The sequence below is a fragment of the Phasianus colchicus genome, chromosome 20 (genome assembly GCF_987193195.1).
Source record: "Phasianus colchicus chromosome 20, bPhaCol1.hap1.1, whole genome shotgun sequence".
In the NCBI taxonomy this organism is placed as follows: Eukaryota; Metazoa; Chordata; class Aves; order Galliformes; family Phasianidae; genus Phasianus; species Phasianus colchicus.
Window position 1 is genome coordinate 3,436,307 of NC_143455.1, and position 16,980 is coordinate 3,453,286.

Genomic DNA, 16,980 nt, shown 5'->3' on the forward strand with positions numbered 1-16,980 from the left:
TCTTGTGGATCTCTGCATATTATACACGTCTCAGTTCCTGCTATGTATACATTCCTTTGTAGGGTATGATTTATTTCTTTAAGCATTTTCCCATCTTAAAACGTCAGATGCTTCCTGTACTTATATATAAAGAAGTTTAACCTCCCAAAGGTATTGAAGTTCAACAGAATTCTCAGTGTGGACAATATGAATTTAGCAGTGAATCCTTGGGAAATATACAGTTCCACCTACTATCCTTGGCTCTCTGGCATAACTGGATTTCATAAGTGCTTCACACTTCAGTCAGCAAGAAGATCAAAGAGAGGTATGGCTTTGAAAAACAAAGAACCTAAACTGAACCTTCTAATGGTTTACTCTTCTTCAAGTGGAAGCTTTGACTCTCAAGGGTTATCACTTGTGGTGCACAGGAACTTGTCAAGATTAGGAAAATGGGATTTCAAAGCTAACTTGTGCCTATTTTCATTATCTAAATCTTGCTATCTCTTGTAAATGACATTTTCCCCAAAACAACTTACTTATAAAACTTTTTCGGTAAGTAAGGAAATATCATTATTACTTTACTGGGTTTCACATTGGTTACTTAATAACAAAACCAAACCCTATTAACCGAGGTGGTTATACCACAGTCGGCTGCCTGCCACTGGGCTCTGTCAAACTGCAGGTTTCACCAGTTAAATGTAAAGATGTTCCTCTTAATGTATTTTTCAAATGTACCATTGTATAAAAGCATCCCTTTCAGAAAAGGCAGCAAGAGGAATTCTAACTTTGCATAAGACTGCCCAGTTATTGAAGCACAAGGCAAAAATCCGTTTCATCTCTTACCCTCAGCTGTCTGCAAAGAGGTAAAGCAAGTCCAGCCTCAATGCCATGAAACCACATCCACCAAAAAGGTATACACGCTACAGCAGCTGAGTAAGGGCTCCAATAGAACAAAGAAAACCTACCCAAAGTTACAGTGTGGTCCTCCACATGGATGAGAGGACAAGAAATGAAAGTGCACAGGGAGTGGATGACTGGTGGTGGTCAAGAAGAGCACATGTTTGGAGGTGTGGACTGGTACTGAAATGAATGGGATCCTTCCAGTTCCCCATTGAGGTATCTAAATCCAGGACTCATGTTAACAGAATATTTGTGACATTTGCCAACTCATAAAAACAACCACTGGCTTCTTCAGATTGACTCATTTGAAAAAAAGAAACAATCAATAGCAATATCCTCTATAACGACAGCAAATGTTTCAGAGAGAGAAATGTATCACACAACAGTTCCTCTCCTGACAGCAACAGCACTTTTCGGAGAGGTAATTCAAATTCAATACATCTAAATTAGAAGACGGTTTCTTTCAAGCAATTAACCTTGCAATTCCAGAAGAGCATTTGAAATCTTGAGTACACAGGGAAATTGGCCCAAACAACTCTTAGGTACCAGTCCCCACTAGTAATAAAGGAGGTGAAGGCCAAAGGAAGGCATTAGTAACTCTTGTGCAACTCCCTTAACACATTGTACACATGTAACTAATTGGAAACCAGTAAACAATTCTGGCATTGAAGCACAAAGCAGATAATCTCACTCACACTACTTCAAGTCATTTTCTTCTCATGTGGCTGCCTGGAATAAAACTGCTAAAACACTGTTTCCTTCATGCAGAAAAAGATCTAGGGGATATAATAGATCACAAGCTGATTAGGAGTCAACAGTGTCAAGCCATTGTGAAAAAGGCAAACACTGCACTAAGCTGTGCAAACAGGAGTATGGCTGCAAGACGTGCGGTAATCCTGCTCTGCTCAGCACTGCCACAGCCCAGCAGGAGCTCTGGGTGTCCTCTGCTGAGATGTGAAGTGCCCAGAGTCCTGAAGAGAGATGAGAATAAACAGAGCTAAAACACCACCAGCGAGGAAAGCTTAAAGGAATCGGAAGCACGTAACCTACAGAAGAGAACAAGGGGAATGTAACTGATTTGCGAACATGAAAACTGTGGCTGCAGACACGCTTGTTTCCTGCGTGTGGGTTAGAGGAAGAACAGTCGGTTTGGGATGGAGTTTGTAAGCCCTAGCAGGCAAAGGAAGAGTTAACGGAGGCATTAGTGAGAGCAGCTGAGAAGGCACACAGCTGCAGGGGATAAAAACACTCAGGAGAGGGCTATCACAGGACCCTTAAGGAGGGAGGGGGTTGCTAGTCCTTCTTAGGAGATGAGGGGCAGATTTTAGGGGATATTTGGCTGTGTCTTTTAGTAGTAAATTGCTTTAAGGTATTCTAGCCTTAGCTCTAGCAGGTTACTGGTCTCCTTGCTTGTATTTGTTGCATGTGTTTGGTTATGCATTAGGTATACTTTTTAGGCCTTCAAAAAGGTGGAGTAGGGTGCTAAGGTTTTAATTAAACAAGTTTTACTTAGGTTTTACTTAAAACAAGTGGGGAAAAAAAAATTTTTATGTTGTTTTTGCATCTGGTCTAAAATGTGTGAAGTCCTGAATCCATTAAGGGAGGAGAAATGAAGGATCTTCTTTAAGGGAAAAATGGGTAAGTTCCTGCTATTAACAGAGGGCTTAAGCAGAGGAACTGTACCATAGGAATTGCAGTCTTTATTCAGGGGATTCAATGGTCAGCAAGAAGTTGTGTACAATAAAAGGGAAAATATTAGGTAATAAAACCTAAATCTGAGAGCTAACAGGTGCCAGGATCTCTTTGCTAAGTGGAAAAGCTGTTAGCCCCCTAGGCTGTAGGGGACTTAAATATCACAGTAAGACCTAAGGTAAATATTAAGAAACTCAAAGGGTGAAGATAGTAAGGAATGGAAGATGTTGTCTGAAGATGTTGAGGAATCTCTGTTATTGGAGTGAGACCTTGGAGATCAGAATAGCATTTGTCAGCAGTGACAAAGGTGATCTCATCTCAGGACAGTAATACCACAATGAGCTTCTGAAGTCCTTGTTCTGCTCCACAGCACTCTAAACAAGAATACTGCATCTCCTTCCTTGCCATTTGGCTGTGATGCTCTATGAAAACGACTGGGCATTTCTGGAAGCTCAAAGCATTCTTTGAATAGAAGTGGTTTCAGAACTATCTCTAAGCTGAATATTTTACCTACTTCACTGAATGGTGCTTTCAACATGGTGTGTTCTGGAAATATCAGTATTGAATCTTGTAAATTCAGAGACAAATGTGTTAGGAGAAAGCTCTGTACTCATTCATTCTTGTCTTTGTAATGAAGAGGAAGTGAAACTAAGCTGCCCACATGCTCTGCAGTGTCAAATAGATTGATTTGTGAAGATATTATTTTAAACCTTAGTTAGCTTGATCTTAGGAGGAGTAAAATTAAGTGAGATTGGTGCTCACAATGTGGTATGTCTAAGTTGTCCGTACTGTAGTTAACCTGTGTCATTTTCGAGATGAGAGCTGAATGTAAAGAAAACAAAGTAACTTCCTAGATATTATGTCTTTCCACCAAGACCAGGAAATAAAATCTGCCAGCTAAATTGTCCAGAACTGTGAATTTCTAGTAATGATCCTAACGAAACTCTCAGAAATAAAAGCTGAAAAGTAGTCTGATGAAAAATGCCTTTGATTCTGTAACACTTCTAGCTGTAATAACTGCTCGTGTGCTGCTCTCCACTACTGTGAAAATGCTGAAAGCAAAGCAATTGAAAGCACAACTAAGCTCAAAGCACTTGTGCTTGCTTCCAAGTAAGTTTGTCATGGCAGCTCTAGGAGAGCACTCTTCATTCTGACTCAGATGAAAAAGGAATAGACACTGGAACAATGGACTGCTGTTTTGAAAAATGATTTTGTTATGCAAGAGTACAAGAATTCCTTTTAAAATCCAGTAGATAAAGGCTTGCACAGAAAAGTTGGATGCCTAGGTTGGAGTGCAGTCCCACTGAATGGTTTTTACGTGTTTGTGGACCCTTAAAACTCTGTCCAAAATGAAAATCACATTTCAAATAAATGTATTTAGTTACCCTCTGTGGTCAGTTAGAGAACATAACTTAGAAAGCGCTTCTGGTGGTTTCAATTGGTTCTCTTTCCTTGGGGGAAGGAAGCGAGGGGTTCTCTGTGCCTTGTAGGCTGTTTCATATAATGAGCATTGGTCTGACTGGAACTTCTGTGTGGTTCGGTGTCAGCAAGGCAATACTCTACTAACTTTCTTAGATAAAGCAAAGCATGCAGGCAATACAGATGTGCTAGCAGTTCTCGTTGCCAGAAAAAGAAACGATTGCATTTAGCAATGCTGTTCGCAGAGAGATTAAACCCAGGCTGGATGGAGAGAAGCTGTGCAGATAATTTGAAATAGATTCCTGGGGTGAATTACCGCTTGGCTGCCTTCCTCACCTCCTCAGTTCTCAGCCTGGTGTGCCAGCAAACATTTTAAGATAACTCTGCTCTGTTTGCTCCTTGAATTGTCTGGCTGTGTAACAGGCGCTCCAGATAAACACGGATAATCTCGGGATTTTGCTCAACAAGGATTGCTTTGTGTGAATTTTTAATAATTCTGAATAGGTTGTTGTGCAGGGCCTCGTCCTGCAATCCCTTTTAGTTGTGAGCGCTTTCAAGGAAGCGAGCGGTTGCACAACAGCTCTGCAAAGCAAATGATTGATAATAATATCACCGCCAGTGAAAACGCATCTATCTGAGGGCGATTAGGAAATAATAACAGGGATAGCACTGAGCAGGGGGGTTTGAAAGCACGGGATGTGCTAACTGGAACACCTACGAGGGAACGTGTGGGGAAACTGTGGGCACGCTTAGTAATGAGCCCCTCTACAGACGGGGCTGGGCCGAAGAATCCCGAGCCAGGCGGGACGGAGCCGAGCACAGCCGGCGGGCAGCAACGCTGTGAGGCTTCAGAACGGCAGGGCCGCCCGCAGCACCGCCCCGCCGCGGCGCTTCCGGCCTCTCCGCGCGCGCCACGAAGGAAGGGGGGGGGGGGGGCACGCGCCGCTGCTGCGGGCGGGAAGGGCGTGAGGGAGCGGGGCGGGCCGGATGCGCCGTCCTGAGGCGGGCAGCGGCGTTCCGAGGCGGTTCCTGAAGAGAAAAGGGCCGCCTGAGGGGCGGAGGCGGCCATGGCGGAGGCGGAGAGGGCCGCTGGGAGCCCCCCCGGCTCCGTGCAGGTGGTGCGTGCGTGTTGGGGGGGGGGGGGGGAGGCGGGCTCTGGGCGGGAGCGGAGCGCTGAGGAGCGGCGCGTTGGGTTGTTCTGGAGGTGCTGCGTGGGCAGTTTCATATATATATATATATATAGGAAGAAAAAGAAATATATATTTCTTTTCCTTTCCATTTGGGCCGGGGGTGTTTGGTTGTGTAGACTTTTTTTTTTTTTAATTCCCTTTTTTTTTTTTTTTTCCTACAAATCATAGAACGGCTCGGCTTGGATGGAACCTTAAAGACCATCCATTTCCACCTCCTGCCATGGGCTGCCCACAGCCCGTCCATGTCCTCGGGCACCTGCAGGGATGGGGCACCACCACCTCTGGATTAAGGATTTTCTCCTCACATCTGACCTAAATCTCCCCTCTTGTACTTTAAAGCCATGCCCCCTTGTCCTGTTGCTGTCCATCCAGTAAAAAGTTGATTCACTCCTGCTTACAGGCTCCCTCTGTGTATTGGAAGGCTGCTGTCAGGTCTCCCTGAGGTTTCTCCAGGCTGAACAAACCCTTTATGCAATGCCTACCCGTGCCCAGATTTATGTATGTAGCACTGGTATGGTTTGGCAGCAGTTTATATTTATGTTTGCATCTAGTGAAGCAAATATGCTTGTACTGAGAAGCAGAACAGCACAGATTGTTGGGCGGGTGGAAATGGGGAGCTTCATAGAAACTGAGATCCCATGCAAGTTTTCTGGGAAAATTTCTGGGTTCAATACAACTTGTGAGATGTAACAAAACTGGCACGTTTCTGCCAACGACCTCAAGTTTTTAGATGGTTCGAAACAGCGACTGATTCACAAGCTTCATTTAAGGGTAGCAGTTTCTGACTTCTGTAAAATCTTCAGTGGTGTTTAAATGATTATTTGATTTTATTTTCCACATTCAGATACAGAAGGTAGGAGCCAGTGTTAACTGAAATTTGCTGAAACTGAAAATAACATTTCACTTTGGCGTTATTTATTGTCCTCACTAGAGAAGGATGGTGGTAATAACAGAAATAAGAGATTTCTTGGGCATAAAACATTGCTTGATATCTGACACTTTTTATTATTATTTTAAACTCACATTTCTCCACTTCAGTCTTGCAATCGAGGTATTGTTTTTCTGTAGTGTAACTGAGAGTGGAAAGAAAGATTTTTCTGTTGAATAATACTTTTGTAGAAAGAAGGGGATTGAACGATCCATTAGTCATTTTACATTGCCATTTTTACCATAGGTCAAAACTTATTTAGCAGAGGAGCCAAGAATCATCATCTTCAGTTTAGTCAGGGCAAAATTACTATGTTAAAAATGCCTGAAATATCTTCAGGCCTCATTCTAGATCTTCTGGTGTCCAGGGCAAATCTGAAGTGTCACAGCGCTCAAATCCAGATGTGGTTCATCATTCTGTATTTTAATTGTACTGAATTTATAGGCCATGAACAGCTTCTCTGTTGGATTTTGCTATAAATCAGTCTCAGGTAATAAAAAGGATAATTCTGACTCAGCTGACCTTGTTATGAGAAAAATGCACAAGTTATTTGCAAGTTATATCCCTGTGTTGGCTTAAAATTATTTGAAAGTGCAAAGAGAACTTGAGTAATAACTTGGGCTGTGAGTGGGAAATAGTAGTTAAAGAAAACTGCAGCATAGGAGTAAAGAGGTTAGGAAAACTGCTCCAGATCTCCATGATGCCAGCTGCCAGAGATTGGCTCAGCAAGGCAGTGACACTGCAGACTGTGGTACATCAACAGCAACAGAGCTGGTGTTGACCTCATCTTGGGACAGAGCAACTAGACAAGATCTCGTGAGGTTACTATCAGCTGACTTTTTTCTACTAATCTGCACTTGTCAGTGAAATGTGGTGTCTTAGTTGAGGTTTATTCCTCTTTAAGTAAGCCAACGAGATTGGTGTGTTCTGGTGACATAGTGGTAGAGGCGAGTTTACAGATACTCAGCTCAGAGTAGGTGCCAGCTGCTACTTTTAAAGCAGGCTGCACATGTAGAAGTAAACTAGAGAGAAATGAAGGTTTCTGTCCGTGGTGTTTTCAATCTTTCTTTGACTTAAAAAGAACAAAAGAACATCATAAATGCAGAAAAGCAGTATACTGATAATGATAGAACCCAAGGAATTGCTGTGTTAGCAATTCTGTGCTAATTGGATCATATTGCTGTGTACAGTTATTAGGTTTTTTTCACATTTTGTGTGGAGGAGTCAGCAGCAGATCAGCTCTGCACCCAGTTTTGACAAGCATCTGACTTCTTGTAATGGCAGTCATGTGAAAGTAGAACTTGCTCACAGTGATGTGCTCAGGAATGTGCTAGTATGTTCTGAGCTGCTGTGCTGAGATCCGAGCATCTTGGTGACATCAGGTGTTTGTGGATTTCTGCCTCGGTGCTGCCGTTAAATACTGCTTTTGCTGTTTTCAGTTCAAGCTAAGCAGAAAACCTCTAACATGATAAATCCACTGCTAAATCTAACTGCTCATTTCCCCTGAGTAAAACCAGGAGCTCACCATGAATAGAAGCTTATAAATAAGTTGCATTTTTACTGTGTTCAGGCCAATATCAATCTAGTTGTGGTGGCATGCTCAAATTTTTACTGAGTTAATTAGGAAAAAAATTTACTGATTATTCTTGATGTCCAAAACTGCATTGGAAAAAAAGGGGAATACTTTTCTTTCTGAATGAATAAGGTAGGGTGATTAACATTAACACTTAGGGACTTATTCTAATTGCCATCTAGATATAAGGAATATTGAAATCCTCAATACTTTGAATATCTTGATTTAGAACCTCAGACCTGTTTATTTTTTGAAGCCCTGATATACTAATCTCAGACAGTTCTGAAATGATCTTTTTATCTCCAGATGTTATCATTGTTCTGTATTCCATCTTAATTATTTCTTTAACTTCTTTTACTTGTTTATCTCTTTACAACGGAAGTTAAAGAATTTTTTTGCTTAAACACTTAAGGTAGCTTTCCCTCCTCTTAAATCCCCCTTTTTCCTGTTACAGCATCCTGCCAAAATCAGGTTTTAAACTGCTACAGGTTTTCCTTATTTTGCTATGAAATTTAATGTTTTTTTTTTAATTAATCATTGTACTAGGTAATATATGAATATCTGAAGGTACATACATCCTACTCTGTGAATACAAAGAAACAAAAACCCAACAAAGCAACATTTGCACAAAATGTATCTGCCTAGTGATACATTTGCATGTGTTGTCACAATGTGCGCATATTTGTATGTGCAGGAAATCTTTCACAAGTCCATTTAGGTACTCTCGTAGTTTTCTTTTTTAAGATTTTCACGTGCTCATAATAAGAACTAATCCTCTCTTCCTTCAAACTTTGCATTTATGGTTATGCATCGCATGATAAGGGGTTTGAGCTCTGTTTCTAGGAACTTCTCAAAATGTCCCATGAGACATCTTACAAGTTACTTATGCCCTGTGCCTTAAGTTCCCCATCTATTATAAGCTGCCTCAACAGGTACTGGTTTGGACTCTCCCTTTACAAACATAGCTGGTGTATTATTACTGAGATTTATTTCTTAGAACTTGCAAGCTGTGAATGTAAGATATTGTATTTTGAAATATAGAAACATTTTGGGGGTTAAAGGTAAGAATAACGATGGGTACTGTGACAGAGGAATCCTCATCTATGATTTCTAACCAATTTTAAAGTATTTCAGGTAGGTTTTCACATTTCGTGAATATGTTGCTGAAACAACAGAGGCTGTAAGAGGAAAAGCTGTGGTTGAAATGGTAGACTAAGGAAGTAGGTCATAAGTCATCTTCTGGTGTGTTTGATAACAGTTTTAGATAGAGTCATTTAAAAAACCTTGGCTAGAGCCCAAGGATACAGGCTGCATCACCATTTAGGGAGTAAGCTTAACAAAAAATTGATGAGTAAAGTATATTCATGGAAGACAGAAGTAAAGAGTGTTTTATGAAATGCAGGGATGCTAGAAACAAATTGGTGTGGTGTTACAGGTGTTTTGTTAGCATTTTTGGTTGAGTAGTCTCTGTTGTTTCCTTGGAGATTTACTAAAGCCATCTTGTAGAACTCAAAAAATGTGAAGTTTGATAGATATGAAAGTAAAACATTCATTTATAATGAAAACAAAGGTACCTAGCCTACTTCTCCATTCTTAAGATGCACTTAGTTTTACAAAGATCTGGCACTTCCCCTTTTTTAATGAATGTTCTTGCACTGTAAATAGATGAAAAAAGTAATACTTACTAACATTTTGTGTTGTCTTTTTTTGTAGTCAGTCATTGTGCCTGTTCACAACAGCCAGTGTTGGCTAGATGAATGCTTAAAATCAGTTTGGGAACAGGATTTTAAACAAACCATGGAGCTGTCAATTTTTAATGATGCCAGTAAGGTATGTCTCAGACCCTATTTAAAATACTGACCAAATCAGTGTTGTCTGTGATAGGAATTTTTACTTTGGATTGTGATTGGGTTTCCATGCATGTTAGAATAGCTGCATCTATGTCATCATTTTTTTAATAGGATGGTTCAGCTGAAATCATTGCAAAATGGAAGATTAAGTTGGAAGATGCTGGTGTTCCAGTGATCGTTGGTAGTAATGATTCAGCTCAGCCTCGAGGAGGTATGTAACATAGCAGAGGGTTTTTTTTAATATATATTTTTTAAGAATTATGGTAGACATCTGGTTTTTACTTTGAAAAGTACCTTAGTAGCTCACTTGCATTGTGATGGGGGGAAAAAACCATCACATTTCTTTCCAAATTTCCATGTTCAAAAGCTCATTCTAATTTAGAATTTGGCCCCATTGTTTTTGGCTTTGTAGGATTTGTTTATATGTCCAGGAAAGAAGAACTTGGCTTGATACTTGTGCTCTACTCAGCAAAAGAATTTTGTTTAATTGTAGCGTACACAATGTTGTTAATGCTTACAGTTTTACTGTGGCTTTCTGATATCTGATTTATCTTCAAAGGATGTGTTTTAAGAAAAAAAGACAGACAAGATTTCTTAAATAATTATTTAAAAAGTAAATATTCTTCAGGATTGTAGAGCTGACCCTAAAAATGTGAAATAAAGGACCCCAGGAGCAAAACTGTGTGAAAAGGTTCTTTTGTTTTTGAATCTCAATCCTGATTCCTGACCACTTGAACAATTTTCCCCTTTTCTGAGTTCTATACCCATCATTACAAGCAAGGCAATTTAATTACAAGTTATAGATTTCTTTCCTTTATTCATGGTAGCTATGTTACATAACGTGAAGATTGCAGGTTTCTTACTGTTACCATTGCAAAACTGCTGATTTAAAACAGGGTTAAATTCATGATCCAAGCCAATTCTGAGTTTTGCAATAGGCCTGTAAATAACCATCAAGTTGAATTATGAAGTACTTTGCTGTAGAATGAATATACAGATGGTGGAATATGAACTGTAATACTTCTGTATTTCTAATTTTAAATCTCGCTCTCTTTTTGCTAGAATTGGAAGATAAGCAGCAGTTGCTTTTATTAAAGGGGTAGAGGGTAGCTGGTGAGATAGAAAGCTGAGTAGACTGTGGTTTTTTCAGCAGAAAAGTCAAAGAATAATACAGAAGGCTGTTAATTATGGCACTTAGGAAAGCTGGTGGCAGTGCTTTTGTTAAAACCTTTAGTTATATATTTTCAATTTTAACAAAGCATTTTCTATATATAGTCTTGTTCCAAATGAACAATTTTATTAGTAATGTGTGTAAAATAGTTTTCATTTTGCAAGGTGCAATATTTTGGCAATAATTTATGGTAATACCCTGAAGTCAGTTCACCTTTGCACTCTAGAGAACTGAAACTAAGTTGGAGCTGTGAACTACAATGACTATCTCGTGCCACTAAAAAGAGATGTCAGATTAATTGTCATTTTAACATGTATTTGCGAGTGTCAGCACAGCCAAAACCTGACCAAATCTATAAGAAATTGTTGGGTGGGGGAAGGGCACAGCTGTGAGCATTGTTTTAAATAATAGTATGAAATGCTTTTTTTTTTTTAAAAAAAAAAAAAGAGAAAACAGCCAAGCTTATTCATGTGGAAGTCAACCTCAGGTCACCATTAGAATGAGGACATCTTTTCTTCTTGGTTGTTACATTTTAGGAGCAGGTTACTTGAAATCCATAGTATTTGTTTGCTTTCAGTGATTTACTTTTATTATGTTAAGGACTAGTTACAACTGTAAGGAGTCTTTCCTTTAATAGAAGATGCTTTACTACAGAAACAATGTACTAGTCAGGCTTCACATCTTCAACTATTTACACAAGATTAGGATTTATTTCTGATTCTTTTCGAACATGTAAAAGAAAAGGGGGGACCTAGGAAAAAAGAAAGGGTCACTTGCCTAAAAAAAGGAGACCTTTTTCTTTCCAAGAGTAAGGAATGTTAATATCTCACTGAGGCTTAAGTTTTTACGGTTGTAACCATGGTAACAGGCTCTTTTCACCAAGTAAGCAGGCCTTACAAAACTCAGAGACCTGGCACAAACATTTGATTTTCTTCAGTAGAGTAATATTAAAGAAATTCTTTCACTCATGCCAAACATAGGGTTCATTGTGGAGAAAACTTTTTAATATCTACTTTCTTCTATAGGGAGCTGTGCTGCTTGTTTTAAGAATCTTTAAAATATGCATGTTTTCCTCTCCTTCCCTTTAAAGTTACTGTCTAGCATAAGAAAAGCTTTAGGGTGACTTCTGTCTTCATCTTAATAAAGAAATATTTTTCAACTTTTTCTCAGCGTATATTTGATATTTCATTATTTTATTTGAAAACAAGATGTGAGGTATTTCAGAAAGTTCTCGCAGTAATACAGTTGTCATCCTGTAGTTGTCTTTGAGTCTGCTTCACTTGTTTCATTACTGATTCAGAGCGATTCATTAGTTTATCCTGAAGACAGCTGAAATATTGGGGTATTTTAAAATGCAGATAGAAATATAAATACAGGCTGTTTTACAGCTGTTGACGGTATATCTGAGCACTGATTGACACTGAGTAAATTTAGTTATATCCTGTACTTTTTCTTTAGTAAGATCCTCTGCAGTAGTGGGTTTTCTCTTGCTTGGCATGTTCAGACCTGCTAACTTGCATCAGTTGTTTCCTGCTAAAACTGCTGGTGCCAGGGCCCAGCTCTGCTGTTGTGGTAGGTACTGACTTTGCCAGCTGCTTGTTTTTACTGCCAAAGGAAAAGAGAATGAGAGTAACTGTAGGTGAGTATTAAGTATTCGTACATGTATAAAAAGTTGGTTCTAAGTACACTGTAAGATAATGCAAGAAATCTACGGAGAAGTTAAAGTGACTCATAGACTCTCCACTAATCAAAGTACTTAAGAATCAAACAATTATAAGGAAGAGCCTTTATCACTACGGCTGTGCTGGCAGTTGATATAATGTTCCTTTGAAGCAGTAAGCAATGCAGTAATAAGTCTTTTCCTCAGTTAACAAAATAGCCAAGGAGCTCGTGAATTAAATTAATTGAACCTTTGTTTCCTGAGCAAATTTGGAGCTGTATCATCTAATTTACAGAAGATGGATTCTTTTTCAAATGCAAAATCAAGCATTTTAGGAATGATAATGTTTAAAATTACCCCACTCCAAGTATGGTGAGACTTCCTAGCTTTATGTTTCTAGTTTTCCCATAAAAGAATGAAAAAAAAAAAACCCACATCCTCAGCCGTATTATGTATCCTCAAGTTTTTGTATTTGCATACTTTGTATGTAACAAGCAACATGGAACAGAACTTTGTCTTCTATTTGTTATGATCAGATTTGAATACATGTATACCTGGGCATCTTTTTCAGCATCTGCAGTACTGGGTATGAGATCTGGGCAGCTGGACTCATCAAGATAAATATTATGTATTGTATATTTTGGGAGGGGCAGTAAAAGTCTAATTCTGCTTAGTGGTAGAATTAGAACACATACAGTTGATAACCACACAGAGAGCAATATTGAAATGAGTGTGTATTTAGCTATTTAAAAGTTACCTGTTTTTAATATGGAAAAAAAATCAGATTTTTCCTAATACTGATTTTTTTTGTTTGTTTTGTTTAATCTGTTCTGAGCTGCAGTAATTAAAAATAAAAAAAAATTCAAAATCTACCACATAATTTTATATTTATTTTCTCAACAGTTGGATTTGCTAAAAATCAAGCAATAATGCAGAGCTCAGGAACCTATCTCTGTTTTCTGGATTCAGTAAGTTAATGCATTTTATTTAATTCCATTTTGTCAATAAGACTATTTCGTTCTTTTTAGTGTGGTGGTTGATTTGCCATAAGTGCAAGCTCTTTAAAGGTGTTTGGGTGTTAAAAATATTTATAGCCCTACACTTGTCTTCCAAACTGCAGAAGGCCCACAACCTTATATCATTGTTTGATTCTATGGGATTTCACAAGAAGTTGTGAGCAGAGTTGTGTAAAGTTGTTTAGGTGTTTTTAGGATTTTTGCTTTCCCATGTGCTTTAGAAAGTGGTATAGATGAGAAACTAAGAGCTAATCTGCTGGGTTTTGATGCAAAATTGGAGATGCCTTCCCTCCTTTCTTGAATATATTATTTTTCCCGTCCTTTGTTGGGCTCCTTCAGTGAACCCATTCAGCTCACTCACCTGCAGATAGCTATCTGACTTTATGCAGTATGATATGCAGTGAAAGGTTTCACAAATATGCATAGCTGATCTGAGGAATGGTGCCACGTGGCTAGGATCAGGCAAGAAGAGCAAGACCTTTAAGGCTCACTGATCTCATGTAATTTCACCTGAAGATTAATTCTTTCCTCTGAATTGACTGGTTTAGGAGGAAATGGTTGCTGGAAGTGTAGGTTTTCAGATAGACTACGAGTTAACATTATGATTGACTTTGCCCATTAGAAAGTGTCATGATCTTTTTCATGAGAGCAGAGATGCAAATTCCACAGCCTTATAACCACACAGGTTTTAATTTGGGTACTCTTTCAGTTTACAGGCTCTGTTTGTTGTACCAGCTGGGTAGAAAGGCTTTTTTGATTGTTGAAATTTTGTGAATTAATTGATGTACTACTGCAAGATGTGGCTAATCACTGGTGTATTTCTTTTGAGTCAAGGCAATGTAGCCGAAGTTTCTTGTCTTGTTTTTTAAGAAATTAGGCTTTGCTGTTGGCTTTTCTCACCTGTATTTTTTTCTTTTCTTAAACTATTACTACGTTTACCTGCTCAGTTTTCTTTTTTTAAAGTGTTTATTTGAATTTATGCTGGCTTCTCATTAGTTCTTTACAGTCTTTAATGACTGTATGCAAGTTTATGAAGAGTTAAGCTTTGAAATGCTGTATCTGATATATATTGGTATGTCAGAAAACAAAAGCTGAATATTTATTGAACACACGGAACTCTAAATCACCTATAAAAACCAGTGGGTGTTTGGATAGATCAGGCTCATGCACATCAAAGAGGTGTTTATGCAGTACTCACCTTGGTGCTGCTGTATATTTTTCTACTGGTTGACTAGCTGTGCAGACAAGGATCTATTAAAACTATTATGAAATCCAATCAGCAATGGTTTTGAATTTCTGCAAGATTATTATTAGTATGTTTCTGATCATTAGGACTTCCTCAAAGTGAGTTGATTGAGAATTTTATGAATTCCAATATGGATAAGCTTGGAAGAAGGCACCAAGCCTTAGCGTTACACATTTCTGTAACTGCTGTTGAGCTAGAGGCTTCAAAATAAAAGTCATTCTGAGCTACCAGAAGCCTGATTTTGGTACAAAGAAATAATAAACAATTGACTTCAGTGTTTTTTCTACTGTCTTTCCTTGTGGCGACCATTGTTTGCTGAAAACAGGTCAGAGGAAATAAAATTCATGTGGAAATTGCTTAGAGTCTGAAAATTGCTCAATATTTTGACCATAGTCAGAAAATGTTGTGATCACAGCCCAAACACAGATGTTGCCAGCTGTTTAAGAGCTCTGCTTCTACACGCCACCTACCTTCATTTCAGTTACCAACCCAGTGTCAGGCTCCATAGGAAGGAATGCTGACATCAGCCGTTTGGAACGCGCTGCAGTAACGCCAAAGAACTGACCTTCAGATGCAGCAATAATTGCAGGCTTGCTGTAGGTGGATGTGGAAAGAAATGGGCTGTATCAATAGTCTGCATACATTTCATATAGGTGAAGAAAAATATTGTGTCTCCTTGTGCATTCATTTCACTTCTGCATCTTTGAGAGTTCTGACTGCAGGGAGACGGTCTCGCTTGCCATTCCAGCTGGAGTCAAGCTGCTTGTGTTATGTCTCTCAACACAGATCTGTGAGGACAACAAATTGGGAAGAAATGTGGGGGAAAAAAAGGTTACAGAGCTCAGAACTGTCAGAATTTGATCAGCCTATTCTAGTATGAAGTGGCAGCTGTTTGACTAATAGCTATTATGGAGTTTCGTTGCTGTAGCTGTTGTTACAGATTTCACTTCTAAACTAGTGAGGCCTTTTTCCCACCAGTGAATTAGAAAATGCGAAGATACTTAACAAACTGTTCTTATTGTACTCTCAGAAAATCTTGGTCGTCATAACAATAGAATTCACTAATTATGCTAATACATTTCACAGTTATTTTTCCTCCTCTTCAGATTATCTGTGGCTATTTTATCTACCAGTTGCATTTTCTCATGATATTAGTTTGTCAGCTCTCTGTAGTGGTTGCCATCTTTGCTATAAACATTCATTCTGTTTTAGCACAGCAGGAGGGTTGTACTAAAAATTCCTTGATTTGAACTTCTCTGTTCATTGACACTCAAACATTACCTGTACATCTATTAAAAATGGTTATTTAAGAAGAACATATGTTAGATCCTGAGAAATGTTCAATCTTTCCCAATATGTTGGAGGATTCTTGACTGTTTAAAAAGAAATTTTTATATTTTTATTTGACCTGCAGTATTTCTAGCCTAGTCATATTAATTTGAGTCCTCATAGGAAGATTTCAATTCATTTTATACTGATGGAATGTGCTGGTCAGTCAGGTGCCCAAGGTCACCAAATATGTCCTCCCTTCTGGGCCTTTTAGTTGCCAAGATCCAGAGAAAAGGAGAGCACCATAAATTCAGCTTCTTAAACTTGTATTTCCTTTGTTGCTTTTTTTCCTCAATTTAATTCAGAGGCTGAAAAGTTGTGTTTCCCCCCCCATCATCTTGCAAGTACTGACAGGAAATTATGATGTGTTCTGCTCAGATATCTGCACAACAGCCATTCAAATGCACAGTGTTAATGGTTTTAATAGCATGGGGCTAATTTTAAAACTTGCCTCTGGAAAATTGCCTGTGATGAGTGTTTTTTGCACTGGTGCTCCTGTTGACAGAGCAGTTTTTGGAGGTCACAGGCCTTCTGCTTCCCCAGTTCAGGGAGTTACACTGAACAATTGCAAAGGAAGATTTTAATTATAGTCTGAGCAGGTGCAGGATAAATGAACATCCATTGGGCGCAATGAAAGACTTTGGAGGTTCCGTATTGTTTGTCATGAAATCAAACCTTCCACCTGATGTTGCAAAAAGTTGTATTTCACGTGCAGTATCTGCAATGGACAATGTGCCATTGCTGTCAGGATGCAGTGTGTCAGCTGGGTTCTTTTTCTGTTGTTTGTGGGGCTTTTTTGAACAGCCAAAGGAAGGGCATTAGAAAAGCATATGATGAGGTCTATAATGTGAGATTCAGACAGGACAGTACCGAGCTTGAATTAGTGCATCATTTAATGTGAGCTTGCCCTTGGTTTTAAAGAGGAAATATGTGTTGTACATTGAGTTGTATGTTTTATTTCACTTCCCACAGTGGAATTAAAAAACTTTCAATGGAAAATTGTCAAGTTATCACTGTGAATTTCCGT

At 38.8% G+C, this 16,980-nt stretch overlaps 1 protein-coding gene across 8 annotated transcripts in view; it reads left to right on the plus strand.

Moving 5' to 3' along the window:
* The first annotated feature begins 1,681 nt into the window (after positions 1–1,681).
* The window catches only part of QTGAL (queuosine-tRNA galactosyltransferase), a 114,925-nt gene continuing 99,626 nt past the window's right edge, over positions 1,682–16,980 (plus strand). For 2 of the 8 annotated variants that reach the window (XM_031599168.2, XM_090121692.1), the window contains exons 1-4: positions 4,932–5,108; positions 9,395–9,511; positions 9,643–9,742; positions 13,266–13,330. In XM_031599168.2, coding sequence (XP_031455028.2) covers positions 5,058–5,108; positions 9,395–9,511; positions 9,643–9,742; positions 13,266–13,330 — 333 coding nt within the window. In that variant the 5' untranslated portion in view covers positions 4,932–5,057. Of the gene's footprint in view, positions 2,518–4,931; positions 5,109–5,348; positions 6,930–9,394; positions 9,512–9,642; positions 9,743–13,265; positions 13,331–16,980 lie in introns of those variants that run through there. The other 6 variants (XM_090121696.1, XM_090121694.1, XM_090121695.1 and 3 more) reach the window with 6 other exon arrangements.